General features: G+C 42.7%; 1 protein-coding gene across 1 annotated transcript in view; it reads left to right on the top strand.

Moving 5' to 3' along the window:
• The window catches only part of NLRC5 (NLR family CARD domain containing 5), a 62,227-nt gene continuing 39,091 nt past the window's right edge, over positions 1-23,136 (top strand). The window contains exons 1-9 of the mRNA XM_067471158.1: positions 1-9; positions 672-972; positions 4,389-4,451; positions 10,459-10,566; positions 12,604-13,700; positions 17,891-18,516; positions 19,655-19,738; positions 21,884-21,967; positions 22,071-22,154. Coding sequence (XP_067327259.1) covers positions 1-9; positions 672-972; positions 4,389-4,451; positions 10,459-10,566; positions 12,604-13,700; positions 17,891-18,516; positions 19,655-19,738; positions 21,884-21,967; positions 22,071-22,154 — 2,456 coding nt within the window. The remainder of the gene's footprint in view (positions 10-671; positions 973-4,388; positions 4,452-10,458; positions 10,567-12,603; positions 13,701-17,890; positions 18,517-19,654; positions 19,739-21,883; positions 21,968-22,070; positions 22,155-23,136) is intronic.

The raw sequence follows: 23,136 nt of genomic DNA, 5'->3' as shown, positions 1-23,136 counted from the left end.
ATGATGAAGGTAGGAGGGACGAGAGTTCTGTGTGCCAAGTTTGGTTCAATTCCATCAATGGTGAAGTTCAGAATGCTATAAATCCCAGCAACTACTACTCCCAAATGACAAAATCAACCCCACCAGTATTCAAATTTGGGCATATCGGGTATTGTGCCAAATTTGGTCCAGCGAATGAGAATACATCCTGCATATCAGATGTTGACATTATGATTCATAATGTAAAGGTAGGTTAAGGTTTTCCCCTTGACATTGAGTCTAGCCGTGTCCGACTCGGGGTTGGTGCTTATTTCCATTTCTAAGCCAAAGAGCCGGCGTTGTCCATAGACACCTCCAAGGTCATGTGACCAGCATGACTGAATGGAGCGCCATTACCATCCTACCGGAGCAGTACCTATTGATCTACTCACATTTGCGTATTTTTGAACTGTTAGGTTGGCAGATGCTAGAGCTAACAGCAGGTGCTCACCCTGCTCCCTGGATTCGAACCGGCAACCTGTAGCAGAATTACAGTTATGAAGTAGCAACTAAAATAATGTTATGGTTGTGGGTCACCACAACATGAGGAACTGTATTAAGGGGTCGCGGCATTAGGAAGGTTGAGATACACTGGTGTACACAATGCTCCAAGCACTTTCCGCATCCCTCCCTTGATCTTTTGCTCCCTCCAGATGGACGATGCGTCCCGCCGGAGGGCCATCGGTTACGCTTGGCCGCAGCTGGTGGACTTCCTCGATCAATACCCCGAATGGGTGCTACGGAAAGCCAGGGAGCTCCTTCCTCCGAGGGACTTGAGCCGCATTGAGGACGTTGCCAATCCCAAAGAGAAGGTCTCCTTGGTCCTGGATGTGTTCCGGACGGCCGCCGAGGCTAACCCTCCCGCCTTCAAGGACTTTGTCCAAAGCGCCTGCATGGAGTTCAACCTGCCCATGGAGCTGGAAATCACCTTCATGAGCATCTCGGCAGAAAATGGTAAGAAAATACCTATTTTTATCGAAGGCTTTCATCACTGTGAGTTTTTCAGGTTGTATGACCATGTTCCACTAGCATTCTCTCCTTCCATTCCACCTGTATCTGTGCCTAATGGCATCTTCAGAGGTTCTGTTGGCTGTGAAGCAAGTGGAGTGTATATACGTCTGTGGATTAATGTCCCAGGTGGGAGAAAGAACCCTTGTCTGTTTCAAGCAAGTGTGAATGTTGCAATTAGCAAGCTTGAGTCGCTGTGAAGGTGCAAAGTCAATCAGTGATGGTATCTGCATAGAGTTAGTGAAGCAAGTGGGGTGTATATATAGCTGAGGAATGATGTCCAGAGTGAGAGAAAGAACCCTTGTCTGTTTAAAGCAAGTGTGAATGTTGCAATTAGGAACTTGAATAGTATTGAGTTGCCAAGAAGGTGCAAAGTCAATCAGTGAGGGTATCTGCATAGAGATAGTGAAGCAAGTGGAGTGTATGTATATCTGAGGAATAATGTCCAGGGTGGGAGAAAGAACCCTTGCCTGTTTAACACAAGTGTGAATGTTGCAATTAGGAACTTGAATAGCATTGAGTCGCCGTGAAGTTGCAAAGTCAATCAGTGAGGGTATCTGCATAGAGGTAGTGAAGCAAATGGAGTGTATATATATCTGAGGAATGATGTTCAGAGTGGGAGAAAGAACCCTTGTCTGTTTAACACAAGTGTGAATGTTGTCATTAGCAAGCTTGAAAGTGCATTGAGTTGCTGTTAAGGTTCAAAGTCAATTAGTGAGGGTATCTGCATAGAGAGAGCGAAGTAAGTGGGGTCTAAATATATCTGGGGATTAATGTTCAGAATGGGAGAAAGAACCCTTGTCTGTTTAATGCAAGTGTGAATGTTGCAATTAGCAAGATTGAATAGCATTGAGTTGCCGTGAAGTTGCAAAGTCAATCAGTGAGGGTATCTGCATAGAGTTAGTGAAGCAAGTGGAGTGTATATATATCTGACGAATAATGTCTAGGGTGGGAGAAAGAACTCTTGTCTTGTCGAAGGCTTTCATGGCTGGAATCACTAGGTTCTTGTAGGTTTTTTTGGGCTATAGGGCCATGTTCTAGAGGCATTTCTCCTGACGTTTCGCCTGCATCTATGGCAAGCATCCTCAGAGGTAGTGAGGTCTGTTGGAAATGGGAAATGGGTTTATATGTCTGTGGAATGACTGGGGTGGGGCAAGGAGCTTTTCTCTGCTGGAGCTGGGTGTGAATGTTTCAACTGACCACCTTCATTAGCATTTGAAGGCTTGGCTGAGCCTGGGAAAATGTTCTGTTGAGAGGTGTTAAGATGTGCCTGGTTGTTTCCTCTCTGCTGTTTTGCTGTTGTAATTTTACAGTTTTTTAATACTGGTAGCCAGATTTTGTTCATTTTCATGGTCTCCTCCTTTCTGTTGAAATTGTCCACATGCTTGTGGATTTCAATGGCTTCTCTGTGGAGTCTGACATGGTGGTTGTTGGTGTGGTCCAGCATTTCTGTGTCCTCAAATAATATGCTGTGTCCAGGCTGGTTCCTCAGGTGCTCTGCTATGGCTGACTTCTCTCGTTGAAGTAGTCTGCAGTGCCTTTCATGTTCCTTGATGTGTGTCTGGGCAACGCTGCGTTTGGTGGTCCCTATGTAGACTTGTCCACAGCTGCATGGAATACGGTAGACTCCTGCAGAGGTGAGAGGATCCCTCTTGTCCTTTGCTGAACGTCGCATTTGTTGGATTTTCTTGGTGGGTTTGTAGATTGTTTGTATGTTGTGTTTCCTCATCAGCTTTCCTATGCGATCAGTGGTTCCCTTGATGTATGGCAGGAACACTTTTCCTCTGGGTGGATCTTCATCTTGACTCTTGTGGCTTGTTCTTGGTCTTTCAGCTCTTCTGATGTCTGAGGTGGAATATCCTCAGCAGGGACATCTAATCACCTTTCATTAAGAGTTTGCTCCAGGCACAGTCAGCCCATTGTATGCTAATCAAGGTGGTCAGTTGAAAAGATTCACACCTAGCCCAACTTACAAAAGCCTTTTGTCTCACCCTGGTCAGTCCACAGATATATAAACCCCTTTTTTCCCAGCTCCAGCAGACCTGAGGAAGCCTGCCATAGATGCAGGCGAAACGTCAGGAGAAATGCCTCTAGAACATGGCCATATAGCCCGAAAAAACCCACAAGAACTGAGTGTTGTTGAAGGCTTTCATCATTGTGTTGCTGTGAGTTTTTCAGGTTGTATGACCATATTCCACTAGCATTCTCTCCTTCCGTTCCACCTGTATCTGTGGCTAATGGCATCTTCAGAGGTTCTGTTGGCTGTGAAGCAAGTGGAGTGTATATACGTCTGTGGGAGAAAGAACCCTTGTCTGTTTAACACAAGTGTGAAAGTTGCAATTAGGAACTTGAATAGCACTGAGTTGCCAAGAAGGTGCAAAGTCAATCAGTGAGGGTGTCTGCATAGAGGTAGTAAAGCAAATGGAGTGTATATATATATCTGTGGAATGTCCAGGGTGGGAGAAAGAACTCTTGTCTGTTTGAAGCAAGTGTGAATGTTGCCATTAGCAAGCTTGTAGGTGCATTGAGTCACCATGAAGGTGCAAAGTCAATAAGTGAGGGTATCTGCATAGAGGTAGTGAAGCAAATGGAGTGCATATATATCTAAAGATTAATGTCCAGAGTAGGAGAAAGAACCTTTGTATGTTTAACACAAGTATGAATGTTGCAATTAGCAAGCTTGAATAGCATTGAGTCACCGTGAAGGTGCAAAGTCAATCAGTGAGGGTATCTGCATAGAGTTAGTGAAGCAAGTGGAGTGTATATATAGCCGAGGAATGATGTCCAGAGTGGGAGAAAGAACCCTTGTCTGTTGAACACAAGTGTGAAAGTTGCAATTAGGAACTTGAATAGCACTGAGTTGCCAAGAAGGTGCAAAGTCAATCAGTGAGGGTGTCTGCATAGAGGTAGTAAAGCAAATGGAGTGTATATATATATCTGTGGAATGTGCAGGGTGGGAGAAAGAACTCTTGTCTGTTTGAAGCAAGTGTGAATGTTGCCATTAGCAAGCTTGTAGGTGCATTGAGTCACCATGAAGGTGCAAAGTCAATAAGTGAGGGTATCTGCATAGAGATAGCGAAGCAAGTAGAATATATATTGCATACAAAGCACCCCTGACAGATGGCCAACCAGCCTCTGTTTAAAAGCTTCCAAAGAAGTTGCCTCCACTACCCTCCGGGGCAGAGAGTTCCACTGCTGAACAGCTCTCACAGTCAGGAAGTTCGTCCTCATGTTCAGATGGAAACTCCTTTCTTGTAGTTTGAAAGAAAGTGGGAACAAAGAACACTAAGTCCACAAAAATATTGATCAATTATTAAATTACTCTGAGTTAATGACTTTTATATTTGTTTAAATTATTCCAGGTAGCACGGCTCAAGAGCAGGAGTTTGAAGAAGCTGCCGTTCCCTCCGCGTCAACGTCAGCAAGTAATACAGTTACTTCTCTCTTTCTAATTTTTGAACCTTTAACTTTAGTAGGAACGTATTACGATCTGAAAATCTGGAAAGCTTTCTCCTTGACATGTAAGTGGGAAAATGGAGAATTCCCATCCCTAAATGAAGCAGAAGGAAGGAATGCTTGCTAGCCCGGTCCTTGACTTTTAATAAGGAAATATTCAAGACTTATCATTAAGAGACATTGCTGTTAAAAATGGTTCACACTTTGCAGCATTTCCTGTCTGGCACAATTGTGACTATATGTCATTCCAAGCAGGAGATGAAGCCATGTATTGCTCACTCGCTGGCCTGTGCAAAAGTCCCTTCTTTTTATTATTATTATTATTATTATTATTATTATTATTATTATTATTATATTATTATTATTATTATTATTATTATTATTATTATTATTCTTATAAAACAACTATGTTGTTGTTCATTCGTTCAGTCGTCTCCGACTCTTCGTGACCTCATGGACCAGCCCACGCCAAAGCTCCCTGTCGGCCGTCACCACCCCCAGCTCCTTCAAGGTCAGTCCAGTCACTTCAAGGATGCCACCCATCCATCTTGCCCTTGGTCGGCCCCTCTTCCTTTTGCCTTCCACTTTCCCCAGCATCATTCCCTTCTCTAGGCTTTCCTGTCTCCTCATGATGTGGCCAAAGGACTTCAGCTTTGTCTCTAGTATCTTTCCCTCCAGTGAGCAGCCGGGCTTTCTTTCCTGGAGGATGGACTGGTTGGATCTCCTCGCAGTCCAAGGCACTCTCAGAACTTTCCTCCAACACCAGAGTTCAAAAGCCTCTCTCTTCCTTCGCTCAGCCTTCCCGAAGGTCCAGCTCTCACATCCGTAGGTGACTACAGGGAAGACCATGGCTTTGACTAGGCAATGGATCTTGGTTGCCAGTCTGATGTCTCTACTCTTTACTATTTTATCGAGACTGGACATTGCTCTCCTCCCAAGAAGGAAGCTGTAAAGAAGACCGTTTTAATGCCACCGAATACCACCAATTTGTGAAGAAGTGTGGTTAAAGCTTACTGCCACCTAATCTGTGAGGAAAGCCGGGCAACAATCAATATCGGCTTAGGAGCTATTTTATAAAGGGACTATTAATTACAGAAGGCTATATTCATTTGATAGCGTAGCGCCCACTGTCCCTGGCTTGACCTTACTTCTTATGTAGGCTGTTTGCCTTGAGAGAAACTGTATCAGGCAAGGCTTGAGGAAAACAGTAACAAGTTTATTTTAAACAGGAGTATAACATGTTTAACTGTTTCTTCACAAGAGGCACAAATCTTGACTGGTTACATTAGTAAGGTTTCATGAGTAATCTCAGGCACAGACTTCAAGAGGTTTCTATAAGCAGATGTAACTCTTCTGGACAACTGTCCTAATAAAACAAATAAGCTAAAAGGCTTATTAACAGAATTGGCTCCCAGCCAAACCTTGATTCTTAACTCAGAATCAATAAACCCCTGTAGTTTATCACTATCAGGTCCTTTTCTGTAACCCCATTGGTCACCAATTAATTCCCTGAATCTCCACCCAGAGACTGAGTCTTCCCAGTAGCTCACCGGCTTACTGACTGACTCTTTTTAAAAAGCTGCGTCGTGAAGAGGCAGTTGGCTCCGCCCCTGTTGCTATGGCAACTCAGCTAATGCCAAGCCACCATCTCCAACAAAACATAATCCTCCATACTTACCATCCATAAACTACTGTTTAAATTACACATAACCAAAGGAATAAAATTTACACATCGTCACAGAAGCGTCTTTTGATTTCCTGGCCACAGTGTGCATCTGCACTCATCTTTGCACCTAGAAATACAAACCCTGTCACGGCCTCTATGTTTTCTCCCTCTATTTTCCAGTTGTCAATCATTCTTGTTGCCATGATCTTGGTTTTTTGGATGTTTAGCTGCAACCCGGCTTTTGCGCTTTCTTCTTTCACCTTGATTAGAAGGCTCCTCAGCTCCTCCTCGCTTTCGGCCATCAGAGTGGTGTCATCTGCATATCTGAGGTTGTTAATGTTTCTTCCAGCAATTTTCACCCCAGCTTTGCCTTCATCGAGCCCCGCACATCCTCGCATGATGTGTTCTGCATACAAGTTAAAAAGGTTGGGTGAGAGGATGCAGCCTTGCCGGACGCCTTTCCCAATCTTGAACCAGTCTATTGTTCTGTGGTCAGTTCTGACTGTTGCTACTTGGTCCTTGTACAGATTCCTCAGGACAGAGGGAAGGGGGCTTGGGATGCCCATCCCACCAAGGACTTGCCACAGTCTATTATGATCCACACAGTCAAAGGTTTTAGAGTAGTCAATGAAGCAGAAGTAGATGTTTTTCTGAAACTCCCTGCCTTTCTCCATTTTCCAGCATCCGGAGATTGGCAATTTTAAAAAGTTTTAAAAAGGATTATACAACATGGTTTATAATTCTGCATGCTGATGCGCATGGTGGGCCCTTTAAACAATACAACATAGTTTATAATCCTGCATGCTGATGCGCATGGTGGGCCCTTTCAACAATACAATGTAGTTTATAATTCTGCATGCTGATGCGCATGGTGGGCCCTTTAAACAATACAATGTAGTTTATAATTCTGCATGCTGATGCGCATTGTGGACCCTTTAAACAATACAACATAGTTTATAATTCTGCATGCTGATGCGCATGGTGGGCCCTTTAAACAATACAACGTAGTTTATAATTCTGCATGCTGATGCGCATGGTGGGCCCTATAAACAATACAACGTAGTTTATAATTCTGCATGCTGATGTGCATGGTGGGCCCTATAAACCATACAACATGATGCGCATTGTGGGCCCTATAAACAATACAACATGGTTTATAATTCTGCATGCTGATGCGCATTGTGAGACCTTTAAACAATACAATGTGGTTTATAATTCTGCATTCTGATGCGCATCATGGGCCCTATAAACAATACAACGTGGTGTATAATTCTGCATACTGATGCGCATTGTGGGCCCTTTAAACAATACAACGTGGTGTATAATTCTGCATGCTGATGCGCATTGTGGGCCCTTTAAACAATACAACGTGGTGTATAATTCTGCATGCTGATGCACATTGTGAGACCTTTAAACAATACAATGTGGTTTATAATTCTGCATTCTGATGCGCATCATGGGCCCTATAAACAATACAACGTGGTGTATAATTCTGCATACTGATGCGCATTGTGGGCCCTTTAAACAATACAACGTGGTGTATAATTCTGCATGCTGATGCGCATTGTGGGCCCTTTAAACAATACAACGTGGTGTATAATTCTGCATGCTGATGCGCATTGTGGGCCCTTTAAACAATACAACATGGTTTATAATTCTGCATGCTGATGCGCATTGTGAGACCTTTAAACAATACAATGTGGTTTATAATTCTGCATTCTGATGCGCATCATGGGCCCTATAAACAATACAACGTGGTGTATAATTCTGCATGCTGATGCGCATTGTGGGCCCTTTAAACAATACAATGTAGTTTATAATTCTGCATTCTGATGTGCATTGTGGGCCCTATAAACAATACAATGTGGTGTATAATTCTGCATGCTGATGCGCATTGTGGGCCCTATAAACAATACAACGTGGTTTATAATTCTGTATGCGGATGCACATGGTGGGTCCTATAAACAATACAACTTAGTTTATAATTCTGCATGCTGATGCGTATTATGGGCCCTATAAACAATACAACGTAGTTTATAATTCTGCATGCTGATGCGCATTGTGGACCCTTTAAACAATACAACGTGGTTTATAATTCTGCATGCTGATGCGCATTGTGGACCCTTTAAACAATACAATGTGGTTTGTAATTCTGCATGCTGATGCGCATTGTGGACCCTTTAAACAATACAACGTGGTTTATAATTCTGCATGCTGATGCGCATTGTGGACCCTTTAAACAATACAATGTGGTTTGTAATTCTGCATGCGTATGTGCATGGTGGGCCCTATAAACCACACGTGAATTACATTTCTGCATGCTGATGCGCATTGTGGGCCCTTTAAACAATACAATGTGGTTTATAATTCTGCATGCGGATGCGCATTGTGGGCCCTTTAAACAATACAACATGGTTTATAACTGCGTGCTGATGCGCATTGTGGGCCCTATAAACAATACAACGTGGTTTATAATTCTGCATGCTGACGAGCATCGTAGGCCCTGTAAACCATACAACGTAGTTTATAATTGTTGAGATTAATTTCACAATTCAGCAGCAGATCAGTTGCACTTCAGCGCTTTCCAGTAGCTTCTTCCTGCACAGTATTTTCAGTCAACTGCTCCCACAAACTCCAGTCACTCTGGAACTCTTTTACAGACACTTGAGCACATGCCCAGCCATTGCCAGTTTTACTATTGTTTCCCCCTTCGATCTAAATGACACTACAAACTTACCACAGCACACAGTTATATCTTGTCTTAGCAGACAGGTTCTTTTAATCAATTACACAGAGCCTTCGATGAACAGCATCACAGCACAAAGAGAGATATACACTGTACACGACTTCCTTATATACAATTCTATACAATTACACATAGCAATCTCTGATTGGTTCCCAACAAAGAGAGGTATACACTGTACATGACTTCCTTATATACAATTCTATACAACTACACATAGCAATCTCTGATTGGTTCCCAACTCATTAACTTAACTCAGACCCAGGTTTACATCATTCACAATCACCTGGACTAGGCCAGAACACATTCCCCAAATGATTCCCTACATACAGTTAATGCATGACTCGGCATTTCCAACAGAAGCCTATTAGCAGTGCATGACTCAGCTATATTACATTACAATATATTGTAAAACCTGACAATAATTCAGCATGCTGATGCACGTTGTGGGCCCTATAAGCCATCCAGCATCTGTAGGGGCAACATAAAATGACACAGAGGGTCAGATTCAGTGTTGCTGTTGAGGCTCAGCGTCCTGGCACCGTATCTACTACTGGTTGCAGGAGAAGGAGGAGTGATGCTGAATCAGACCTGGATCAGCGTCAGCTGAAGCGCATTCGTGATATCTTTTTGGCCCCGAGCGATTCAGGGGACTTTGCAGGGTTCGGCTCTGGGGACGTAGTAGAGTCAGATTACCGGGGAGTAAAGCGGGTGGCCAGTGAGTCTGACAGTGATAGTGATACTCTGTCTAAAAGACTTAAAGATACAGCAGACAATTCCAGTTCTAGCGAGGATGAAATGGAGGAGGAACTAGATTGGACTCTTGTTAAGAACATTAGGGACATATGCACCCAAGCTACGTCCAGTGATGAGTTCGAGGGATTCCAGGATACTTGGGAGGAGGGTTCATCTTGGCAGGATCAGGCACTGGATCAAAGATGGCAGCATTGGCGTGGCCAAGATGCAGCAGCTGCGGAAAATGAGTCAGATGCGAGTAGTGAGGCTCAATCAAGTGATAGTGACCGTGTATAAATTGAGCACGCTGAGAGATGTTACTTTGCAGAAGACAAAGTGTTGTTTACATGCTTTGTGCTGCCTAACTCTTGCTTGGGTTCCTGGTATCCAGTTTTCCTGCCTTGTATATCCTGACCTTGGAATCGTCTTACGTGAGTGACTTCATCCTGCTCCTGACCTTGGAATCGTTTATTAAGAGACTGTTTTGATTTTGTGCTTTGCCACACGCTCTTGTTTACCTTTGCTTTCCTTTTGGCTGAGCTCAAGTCCTGGAAGATCCGGATTAACTACTGTTTGTTTACCTGCCTGAAGGTTCTTTTGATTTGCTAATTACACTGCTGTTAAGCGCCTCTCTCAGTTTGTACCTCATTAAAACTGCTATTATCACTTCAATTGCTGTGAAAGACAATCTCTGTTACCTAAGTCTCAACAGTTGGATGTAACACTTCTGCATCATTAAGGGAATGGTCTGGGACACTATCTAGTGTTCCCAATGTGTGTTAAGAAAAACTGTTCTCTTTCTTGCTGAGTCCTTGTTTTCTCCGATTTCTAGGGTTCGAAAGACGCCGTCCTTGGAGCAGCCCTTCAGCCAAGCACAACTGCAAAGCATCAAAACAGCAGCGACTAGGCATGCAACCCTTCTCTGCTATTGCTTTATTTCGTGAGCATTTGTTGGGACTGAAGAGTTGTTGTTCGGAAAAAAAAAGTTAATGGGCTCTTCGCTTTTAACTAAACGCTCACAAGAGCAATTTAATATTATTAAATGTTGACCACCTTGATTAGCATATAACGGCCTGACAGTGCCTGGAGCAAACGTTTGTTGAGAGGTGATTAAATGTCCTTGTTTGTTTCCCCTCTGTTGTTGTGTTGTTGTAATTTTAGAGTTTTTTAATAGTGGTAGCCAGATTTTGTTCATTTTCATGGTTTCCTCCTTTCTGTTGAAATTGTCCCCAGGCACTGTAAGGCCATTATATGCTAATCAAGGTGGTCAGTTGAAACATTCACACCTAGCTCCAACAGACAAGAGTCCTTTGTCCCACCCTGGTAATTCCAGGCAGGACTGAAGACCAACAGGTCGCAGGTTCGAATCTGGGGAGAGGTGGATGAGCTTCCTCTATCAGCTCCAGCTCCCCATGCGGGGACATGAGAGAAGCCTCCCACAAGGATGATAAAACATCAAATCATCTGGGCGTCCCCTGGCCAACGTCCTTGCAGACGGCCAATTCTTTCGCACCAGAAGCGACTTCCAGTTTCTTAGGTCGCTCCTGATATGACAACCCCCCCCCCCAAAAAAAAACCAGGCTCCAACAGACAAGAGTTCTTTGTCCCACCCTGGTCATTCCACAGATATATAAACCCTTTTGCCTAGTTCCAACAGACCTCACTGCCTCTGAGGATGCTTGCCATAGATGCAGGCGAAACGTCAGGAGAGAATGCCTCTAGACCATGGCTATATAGCCCGAAAAAACCTACAACAACCCAATGATTCCAGCCATGAAAGCCTTCGACAATATATTCAATCCTGTTTGCATATTTGTGTATTTTTAAATTGCATGCTAATATTTTTATGTTACGCCACTAAGTCGCCTTTGGAAGAGATAAAGCGGGGTATATTTTATTTGTCGTGTCAGTAACAGAACAGAACAAAGCAAACAAACAGAGAAAATACAAAATTTGTGAGTTTGGTAGTTGATTAAATGTTCTTTGACCAGTATCTGGCCACTTGGAGTGCTTCTGGTGTTGCTGCAAGGAGGTCCTCCATTGTGCATGTGGCAGGGCTCAGGGTGCATTGCAGCAGGTGGTCAGTGGTTTGCTCTTCTCCGCACTCGCATGTTGTGGATTCCACTTTGTAGCCCCATTTCTTGAGGTTGGCTCTGCATCTCGTGGTGCCAGAGTGCAGTCTGTTCAGCGCCTTCCAAGTAGCCCAGTTTTCTGTGTGCCCAGGGGGGAGTCTCCCATTTGGTATCAGCCATTGGTTGAGGTTTTTGGTTTGAGCCTGCTACTTTTGGACTCTCACTTGCTGAGGTGTTCCAGCGAGTGTCTCTGTAGATCTTAGAAAACTATTTCTAGATTTAAGTCGTTGACGTGCTGGCTGATACCCAAACAGGGGATGAGCTGGAGATGTCTCTGCCTTGGTCCTTTCACTATTGGCTGCTACTTCCCGGCGGATGTCAGGTGGTGCAATACTGGCTAAACAGTGTAATTCCTCCAGTGGTGTAGGGCGCAGACACCCCGTGATAATGCGGCATGTCTCATTAAGAGCCACATCCACTGTTTTAGCATGCTGAGATGTGTTCCACACTGGGCATGCATACTCAGCAGCAGAGTAGCACAGCGCAAGGGCAGATGTCTTCACTGTGTCTGGCTGTGATCCCCAGGTTGTGCCAGTCAGCTTTCGTACGATATTTCGTATGATAAATCAGTGAGACCACCAATCCCAAACACACAGCACCGACCAATAGTATGCCAACTGTTCCCAACAATAAGGTTTCAGGAAGTTCGATTTAAACAAAGATTCAACTTCAGAAAGGCAGAATGGACCAAATTCTCAGACATGTTAGATGACATGATCACATCGGTCGCGCCAATCCCTGAGGGGGTATAAATAGTGGGGTATAAATAAATGCAGTAATAAATATAATAATAACAATTAATAGATTTTTCCAATGGTTCTCATTTCTCCCCTTCTTTTCATCAGATTCTGCAGAAAGGTACCGGCAACTCGTCATCCAACGCATGCTCCAAAGATACAGAACAAGTGGGCCGTTCCAGGACCAGCTGTCATCTTTCAGCCAAACTTTCATCAACCTTGTGATCCATCATCGCAAAACCTTGAAGTTAAAGAGGAGGATGGAAAAAGGCGTAAAGGAGGAACACACGTGTCTGCACGACATGGAGGAACACGGCAATGCAACCATGAGGTTGTCCGATCTCTTTGACTCCGTCCAAATGGAGACGACAAAGGTCATCCTCCTCTTGGGTAGACCAGGGATGGGCAAGACCAGACTCATGCACAAAATCTGCCAGCAATGGGCTGAAGGCGCCTTGCCTCAGTTCAGACTGATCTTCCTCTTTGAGTTCAGGCAGCTCAACCTGATCAAGAGAAAGCTTACCCTGCAAGAACTTTTCTTTGGTTTCGTCCTCCAACCTGACTCTTGCCCGGATGCAGTATTTGAGCAGCTTCAAGAGGATGCCCGGCACATATTGGTGATCTTCGATGGGCTGGATGAATTTGTGGAGAACATCGAGCTCTCATATCCTCCTTGTGTGCCATCTCCAGATCGCGTCAATCCTCTCTCGACGGCTGAGCTATTTGCCGGTCTTTGCAATGGGAAACTCTTGTCCGGCTGCACCGTATTGGTCACGACGCGACCCAAAATCATCCCTGAATCGCTGTTGAAAGCCAGCACTTTGCTGGCGGAGATCTGGGGGTTTGACCGCGAAAAGGTCGAGGAGTACGCTGGCTATTATTTCCGCCACCATTCAGAGAAAGAACAAGCACTTACCTACCTGAAAAACAACGGGAAACTCTTGAGCATGTGTTACATCCCCGCCTTGTGCAACATTGTCTGCATCTGCTTGGAATACTTGCTCCAAAACGCAGGGAGCAACCAGCTACCTCAAACTGTGACCGAGTTTTACATCCAAATGCTCAGCACCACCATATGTACGCATCAGGATAAAGAAGCGCATTTGGGCCAACACCAAGAAGCCCTTCTAGGTCTATGTGAGTGGGCCTTCAAAGGTCTAGAACAGAAGAAGATGTTGTTTTATGCCGGCGAGGTCCCAGAGCAGGTAATGTTCGCAGTCAACCACATCATGCAAAAGCTTGCACATAGGCAGATGCGTTAGTTGGCAAAGGTATCGGCACTCCTTTGCCTGTTTGCCTGTCTTTCTTTCTCTCCTTCTATCTCTTTTCTTGTTAGACTGATATTTATTTATTTATTACTTTATTTGTATACCGCTGTTCTCAGCCCTTAGGCGACTCACAGCGGTTAACAAGAAGAACAGCAAAAATTCAATGCTACAATAACACGGTAGAAAAACAGTTAACATCATAACACATTATACAATAATATACAATTAACAACAATAGCCATTCACTAGCGTCTCGTCACTGAAAAACATGATACTTCTCAGAGACATGCCTTTTCTGACCATATGGCAAGCCCCTTTTGTTCTTTTCCTAGGAATATGGTGTTGCACTCCAGATCAGGAGACAGGGCCCTCTTGTCATTGATATACCACACCTTGGTTTAGGAAAAATGCAATCCTTTTTATTGAATGATGAATATAAAATAGAATGAAGTCCAAAAGTAAAAATCCAAAATGAAACAGCAAACAGCATTGTCCAGAAAGCTTGCAGGAAATCCAAAGCAGTAATGTCCAGACAACTCTCAATAGAAATCCATGAACAGATTATTCCCTTAGAGACCAGACCACTGGAAAACCCAGGAGGTTTGTACTTGATTCTAGACTATGCTTGGTCTGAGGAAATCTCCCTCACGGGCACTCTTAAATCCCAGAAACTGATTCCGGTTAACTCTAATCTTTGGTTTCAGTTGCCGGATTCTCTCGGAACTACGTAAACATTGGGCCTTCCTGCAGTTCTGGCTTATCTCCAAATTGTGGCTATTATAGTTGACCCGACCAGGTGTTAAGTTATCTTGCAAGCTCAGGCCAGGAGAAAAAGGGAGTGAATTTTCTTCTCTCGGTCTGTCAGAAACTTTCTCATGAGAACTTGACTTTTCCCTTGAAGCCTCTAAATCAAAACCTGTAGGATTTTTACTGCCCAAAGTGTCTCCATCTTGAGCCTTGTACTCATTGATCACTTCAGCCTCACTATCCAAATTAGGCCCATCAACATTTGCATCAACATTAACATCAATGTTAGGCAATACAATTCAGGCTAGGCAATGTGGGCTAGGCAAAACTACGGTGAGGTGGATCAGTAATTCGTTAAATGGACGAACCCAGCGGGTGATTCTCCCCAAGGCTTCCTCTTCATCCTGGAAAGAAGTGATGAGTGGAGTGCCACAAGCAGGTTTCCGTCCTGGGCTGGGTCCTGTTCAACATCTTTATTAATGACTTAGATGAAGGGCTAGAAGTCATGATCATAAAGTTTGCAGACGACACCAAATTGGGAGGGAGATCCAATACTCCAGAGGACAGGAGCAGAATTCAAAACGATCTTGACAGATTAGAGAGATGATGGGCCAAAACTAACAAAATGAAGTTCAACAGTGACAAATGCAAGATACTCCACTTTGGCAGGAAAAACGAAATGCAAAGATACAGAATGGGGGACAATGATGCCTGGCTCGAGAGCAGTACATGTGAAAAAGATCTTGGAGTCCTCGTGGAAAACAAGTTAAACATGAGCCAACAATGTGATGTGCCGGCAAAAAAAGCCAATGGGATTTTGGCCTGCATCAAGAGGAGCACGTGTCTAGATCCAGGGAAGTAATGCTACCCCTCTATTCCACTTTGGTTAGACCACAAGCTGGAATGTGTCCAAAGGAGGGTGACTAAAGAGAACAAGCCATTTGAGGAGCGGCTTAAGGTGCTGGGCATGTTTAGCCTGAAGAAGAGAAGGCTGAGAGGAGATATGATAGCGATGTATAAATATGTGAGAGGAAGTCACAGGGAGGAGCGAGCAAGCTTCTTTTCTGCTTGCCTGGAGACTAGGACGTGACACAATGGCTTCAAACTACAAGAGAGGAGATTCCATCTGAACATTAGGAAGAACTTCCTGTGAGAGCCGTTCATCAGTGGAACTCTCTGCCCCGGGGTGTGGTGGAGGCTCCTTCTTTGGAAGCTTTTAAACAGAGGGTGGATGGCCATCTGTCAGGGGTGATTTGAATGCAATATTCCTGCTTCTTGGCAGAATGGGGTTGGGCTGGATGGCCCATGAGGCCTCTTCCAACTCTTTGATTCTATGATTCTATGATAAACCTTAAAATCATATTAAAAATAGAACATAAACAGACATTTAAAATTAAAGTATAGAATTAAAACATGTTAATATAGCATTAAAATCACAGAATCCAGAATTGTAATCCCAGGCCATTCCTGTTGTCAATTGCACTCATTTCCTTTTTCTTTCTAATACTGCATTACTTTACTGCCTGAAGGCTTGGTCCCATAGTCTGTATGTTGTTTCTGAAGGCCAAGAGGGAGGAAGCTGATCTAATCTCACTGGGGAGGGAGTTCCACAGCTGAGGGGCTACCACTGAGAAGGCCCTGTCTCTTGTCCTCGCCAGTCGCGCCTCCCCAGCAGGGCCTCCCCAGAATTTATTTATTATTTATTTATTTAAAGCAGTGTTTCTCAACCTTCCTAATGCCGCGACCCCTTAATACAGTTCCTTATGTTGTGGTGACCCCCAACCATAACATTATTTTCATTGCTACTTCACAACTATAATTTTGCTTCTGTTATGAATTATCTTCTAAATATCCGATATGCAGGATGTATTTTCATCCATTTGGCACAAATACTCAACACGCCCAAATTTGAATACTGGTGGGATTGATTTTGTCATTTGGGAGTTGTAGTTGCTGGGATTTATAGTTCACCTACAATATCAAAGAGCATTCTGAACTCCACCAATGATGGAATTGAACCGAACTTGGGTCACAGAGCTCCCATGACCAACAGAAAATACTAGAAAAGTTTGGTGGGCATTGACCTTGGGTTTTGGAGTTGTAGTTTACCTACATCCAGAGAGCACTGGATGTATCTGGACCAAACTTGGCATGAATACTCAGTATGCTTAAATGTGGACACTGGTGCAGTTGGAGAGGATAGACCTTGACATTTGGGAGTTGTAGTGGCTGGGATTTAAAGTTCACCTATAATCAAAGAGCATCCTGAACTCCACCAATGATAGAATTGGCCAAACTTCCCACACGGCACCCCCAGGACCAACAGAAAATATTGTATTTTCTAATTGTCTTTGGCGACCCCTCTGACACCCCCTCGCGGCCCCCCCAGGGGTCCCGACCCCCAGGTTGAGAAACACTGATTTAAAGGTTTTGTATACCGGCCTTCTCACCTCTCTTGAGGGACTCAGACCGGTTTCCAACCATAATATCACATACAACCAATAAAACATCATAATTCATATTACAGTAAAACATTAAAACAGCAATTACAATCAATAACTATAATGGTCAGTCGTCACACTAAAATTGTGTCGTAATAAAGTCGTCATCCTCCATCCATATCACAGGGTGCTGGCTCACTCGTCGAATGCCTGTCTCCATAACGAGGTCTTTCCTAAATGTCAAGGTAGACGGGGCAGTTCTGATCTCTGGTGGGAGAGAGTTCCAGAGTCGAGGGGCCACCACCGAGAAGGCCCTGTCCCTCGTCCCCACCAGATGCGCTTGCGAGGCCGGTGGGACCGAGAGCAGGGCCTCTCCAGACGATCTTAATAATCTTGATGGTTCATAGGGGAAAATACATTCAGAGAGGTAAACAGGGCCAGTCGTTTAGGGCTTTATAGGTTAACACCAGCACTTTGAATTGTGCTCGGAAGCTAATTGGCAGCCAGTGGAGCTGGCGTAACAGCGGAGTGGTGTGCTCCCTGTACCCAGCACCCGTTAGTAGTCTGGCTGCCGAGCGCTGGACTAGCTGCAGCTTCCGGGCAGTCTTCAGAGGCAACCCCACGTAGAGAGCGTTGCAGTAATCTAAACGGGATGTAACCAAAGCGTGGACCACCGTGGCCAAGTCAGACTTCCCAAGGTATGGGCGCACCTGCCGCACAAGTTTTAATTGTGCAAAAGCTCCCCTGTTGATCTTAATCTCTGAGATGCGTTCAGACAGGTAAGCTTTTCAAGCTGGACTCTGCTCCTGAATTGCTGAAAGTCACTCGTTCTACTGCTGGCATGAAAAGATTCTGATTTGCAGCTAATGTTGTTCTTGTTTTACCTCTTTTGCATGTTTTTTTTCCTTTTTGGACCCCCCCCCCCCCCATTCCAAACAGGTAAAGGATTTTGCTTGCCAACACAGTCTCTTGTTGACCTTTGAGGTGAAGACGAGTAGTGGCCAAACACAAGCAGGTTACACCTTCGTTCATTTCATCTTGCAAGAATTCCTCGCCGCTCTCTTCCTATTGACGAGCCAAAGCGTAGACGGCAACTGTCTGAAAGAGAAGTTCTTCTTGAGGTCAAAGTGGACTTTAAAGAAAGGGCCAAAGGAGCCATTCACCGCCAACTGCCATGTCTTCCTCTCCGGCCTTTCGTCCAAAGAGTGTCGGGGATTCCTCGTCTCCTTATCCGGACAAAGCGAGACTTGGATACGGGAACGGCAAACCATCGTGTTGGAGGTGTTGAAGAAGCTGGCGGTGGCCCATTTAACCGGGCCCAAGATAGTTGAGCTCTGCCACTGCGTGTACGAGACACAAGACCTTGAGTTAGCCCAACACGTCGGGAAGCGGTTGAACTTCACTTTTCAGTTCAGAAATTTCAGACTGATGCCGCTGGACATCATGGCGTTGGCCTTTGTGATCAACAGCAGCACTCATTTGGTGCGCTTGGACTTCGTTGGGTGCTCCATGGAGCTTGACTACTTGGATGTCTTGGGGAGCTGTGAAAATATACAGAATTTGAGGTATGACCTATTACTGTTATTCTTATTTGACTTCCAACTCTATGAGTCCATGATTCTATGAGGTTCCTCATGAACAGGGGTTCAACTTAGGACTTCATCACATGCATGTAATAGAATACCAGAGTTGGAAGAGACCTCGTGGGCCATCCAGTCCAACCCCATTGTGCCAAGAAGCAGGAAAATAGCATTCAAAGCACCCCCAACAGATGGCCATCCAGCCTCTGTTTAAAAGCGTCCTAACAAGGAGCCTCCACCATACTCTGGGGCAGAGAGTTCCACTGCTGAACAGCTCTCACAGTCAGGAAGTTCTTCCTAATGTTCATGTGGAATCTCCTTTCCTGTAGTTTGAAGCATTGGGTTGTTGTAGGTTTTTTCGGGCTATATGGCCAAGGTCTAGAGGCATTCTCTCCTGACGTTTCTCCTGCATCTATGGTAAGCATCCTCAGAGGTAGTGAGGTCTGTTGGAACTAGGAAAAAGGGTTTATATATCTGTGGAATGACCAGAGTGGGACAAAGGACTCTTGTCTGCTGGAGCTAGGTGTGAATGTTTCAATTGGTCTTCCAATTCCATCATCATCATCATCCATCATCATCATCATCATCATCATCATCACCAACATTATTACAATATAATAATAATACGGATAATAATAATAATAATAATAATAATAATAATAATCACCTTGATTAGCATATAATGACCTGACAGTGCCTGGAGCAAACTTTTGTTGAGAGGTGATTAGATGTCCTTGTTTGTTTCATCTCTGTTGTTGTGCTGTTGTAATTTTAGAGTTTTTTTAATACTGGTATTTATTTGAGAACACAGAAGTGCTGGACCACTCTCACAACCACCATGTCAGACTACACAGAGAAGCCATTGAAATCCACAAGCATGTGGGACAATTTCAACAGAAAGGAGGAAACCATGAACATGAACACAATCTGGCTACCAGTATTAAAAAAACTCTAAAATTACATCACAACATGGTCATGGGAATTCTGTGTGCCAAGTTTGGTTCAATTCCATCTTTGGTGGAGTTCAGAATGCTCTTTGATTGTAGGTAAACTATAAATCCCAGCAACTACAACTCCCAAATGACAAAGTAAACCTGTTTATTCATGTTGTCTTTCCTCTTAGCTTTAGGAGCCGAAAGTGTGGTGACGAGTTCGCTGCCACCCTTTCCAAAAGCCTGCCGAAGATGAAATGCTTGACAACGTTTCGGTAAGCAGTGCTCCGATTATGTTTTGCAATGCAACAGTTTTGCATTGCAACAAAACAAGCCCTGAAAGAATGGGCAAAGCAAGCCTAGGGCACAACTGCATTGTGGAATTAATGCAGTTTGACACTACACAACAACAACAACAACAACAGCCTTGAGCCAGGGCAGTCAAAGTGGTGCCAAACTGCATTCATCATCATCATTATCATCATTATCGTTATTATAATAATAAAACGGATAATAATAATAATTACTATTATAATACAAAATCCAGCAGATATATATCATTTGCTGTGACATATTGTATTTCGTGTCACAACAACAACAACAACAACAACAATGGACTTGAGCCAGGGCAGTCTAAGTGGTGCCAAACTGCATTCTTCATCATCATCATCAACAACAACAACAACAACAACATTATAATAATATAATAATAATAGGGATGATAATAATAATAATAATAATAATAATAATAATAATAATAATATGAAATCCAGCGGATATAATCTCGTTTGCTGTGATATATTGTGTTTTTGTGTCAGAATAATAATAATAGCCTTCAGCCAGGGCAGTCAAAGTGGTGCCAAACTGCAATCATCATCATCATCATCAACATTATAATATAATAATAATACGGATAATAATAATAATAATACAAAATCCAGCAGATATAATCTCGTTTGCTGTGACATATTGTGTTTTTGCGTCAGAATAATAATAATAATAATAATAATAATAGCCTTGAGCCAGGGCAGTCAAAGTGGTGCCAAACTGCATTCATCATCATCATCATCATTGTCAATATTATTATAATATTATAATAATACGGATAATAATAATACAAAATTCCATTTTATTATTATATTATAATAATGTTGAAAATGATGATGATGATGATGATGATGATGATGATGATTGAAGTTTGGCAGCACTTTGACTGCCCTGGCTCAAGGCCATTATTATTATTATTATTATTATTATTATTATTATTATTATTATTAACATCCTTGCAGACGGCCAATTCTCTCACACCAGAAGCGACTTGCAGTTTCTCAAGTCGCTCCTGACACGACCAAAAAAATTATTATTATTGTGACACAAAATACAATATGTCACAACAAATGATATATATCTGCTGCATTTCATATTATTATTATTATTATTATTATTATTATTATTATCCGTATTATCATTATTATATTATAAAGTTGTTGATGATGATGATGATGATGATGATGAATGCAGTTTGGCACCACTTTGACTGCCCTGGCTCAAGGCTATTACTATTATTATTATTATTATTATTATTATTATTATTATTCTGACACAAAAACACAATATGTCACAGCAAACGAGATTATATCAATACAGATAATAATAATAATAATAATAATAGTAATAGTAATAATAATAATAATAATAATAATAATACGAAATCCAGCAGATATAATCTCGTTTGCTGTGACATATTGTGTCAGAATAATAATAATAATAATAATAATAATAATAATAATAATAATTGCCTTGAGCCAGGGCAGTCAAAGTGGTGCCAAACTGCATTCATCATCATCATCAACAACATCATTATTATAATATAATAATAGTACGGATAATAATAATAATAATAATAATAATAATAATAATAATAATAGGGTTGTTGTAGGTTTTTTCGGGCTATATGGCCATGGTCTAGAGGCATTCTCTCCTGACGTTTCGCCTGCCTTTATGGCAAGCATCCTCGCTACCTCTGAGGATGCTTGCCATAGATGCAGGCGAAACGTCAGGAGAGAATGCCTCTAGACCATGGCCATATAGCCCGAAAAAACCTATAACAACCCAGTGATTCCGGCCATGAAAGCCTTCGACAATAATAATAATAATACGAAGTCTAGCAGATATAATCTCGTTTGCTGTGACATATTGTGTTTTTGCGTCATAATAATAATAATAATAATAATAATAATTGCCTTGAGCCAGGGCAGTCAAAGTGGTGCCAAACTGCATTCATTCCATAGTGTATCTGAATTAGGATAAATATATTTTTCCCCCTTTCTCGAACCAAAGTGGGGTACCCACCACTATCCTTGCTCTCCTCGCTGTCATCATCCAGCCTTCATGATAGCTGTGTGTCTTTCGTTTTCCAGGTTGACGGGTGGGAACATCACCATCTCTGGCCTTGAACATCTCATGGGCGCTTTTCCAAACTGCCAGCAGTTGGAAGACATCAAGTAAATTGGAGTTCCTTGATTCAGGAGGGAGGTCGTGGGAGGATTGGCCTGAGTTATTTCCCATTACGGGGATCATATTCACAAGCTGTTACTCCCTTTGAAGCTTGCAGGACAACAAGCTGAAGGGACAAGACATGGTCAAGCTCACAGAAATATTTCCTACTATGAATAAACTAAAGAAGATAGAGTAAGTACAAAGATTTCGAAGCAAGAAGGCGGTTTCACAAAACCTAGGCTGGGATAATTAATAGCAATGAATAATAACATCCAATGGTTAAATGGCGCTCCATGCAGTCATGCCAGCCACATGACCTTGGAGGGGTCTACGGACAATGCCGGCTCTTCGGCTTAGAAATGGAGATGAGTGCCACACCCCAGAGTCGGACACGACTGGACTTAATGTCAGGGGAAAACCTTTACCTAATAATATTAATTAATAACTAATTACCAATAACAACCAACAGTTATTATTCATTAATTAGTAATAATTAATATTTACTAATTGGATTAATTATTATTAATACTTTTTTTTGGTCGTGTCAGGAGCGACTTGGAAAACTGCAAGTCGCTTCTGTTGTGAGAGAATTGGCCGTCTGCAAGGATGTTACCCAGGGGACTCCTGGATGATTTTTGATGTTTTATCATCCTTGTGGGAGGCTTCTCTCATGTCTCCGCATGAGGAGCTGGAGCTGATAGAGGGAGCTCATCCGCCTCTCCCCGGATTCGAAACTACGACCTGTCGGACTTCAGTCCTGCCGGCACAGGGGTTTAACCCACTGCGCCACTGGGGGCTCCATACTTAATAATGCTAATTAATACTAATTGGTGATAACTGATGATAACTAATAACAACAAATAATAAATATTTGCACAGCAGTATTTAATTGTGGGTTTTTTTTGCATTTGTTTTGTTTTAAATGATTATTAGATTGTGTGGTTGGTTATCTTTCCTGTAGTTTGAATAATAATAATAATAATAATAATAATAATAATAAAAATTAATAATAATGATTAATTATCATTATTAATAATAATGGTATTTATTTATTGTTAATTTATAAGCATTATTAATAAGTAATAGTAGTTGATAACTGGGGATAACTCATGATAATGATAATAAATGATTTTCCTGATATTTCCTGTAGTTTGAATAATAATAATAATAATAA

This window comes from Anolis sagrei, chromosome 8 (assembly GCF_037176765.1).
Source record: "Anolis sagrei isolate rAnoSag1 chromosome 8, rAnoSag1.mat, whole genome shotgun sequence".
Taxonomy (NCBI): Eukaryota; Metazoa; Chordata; class Lepidosauria; order Squamata; family Dactyloidae; genus Anolis; species Anolis sagrei.
This window is presented reverse-complemented; position numbering and strand designations above follow the sequence as displayed.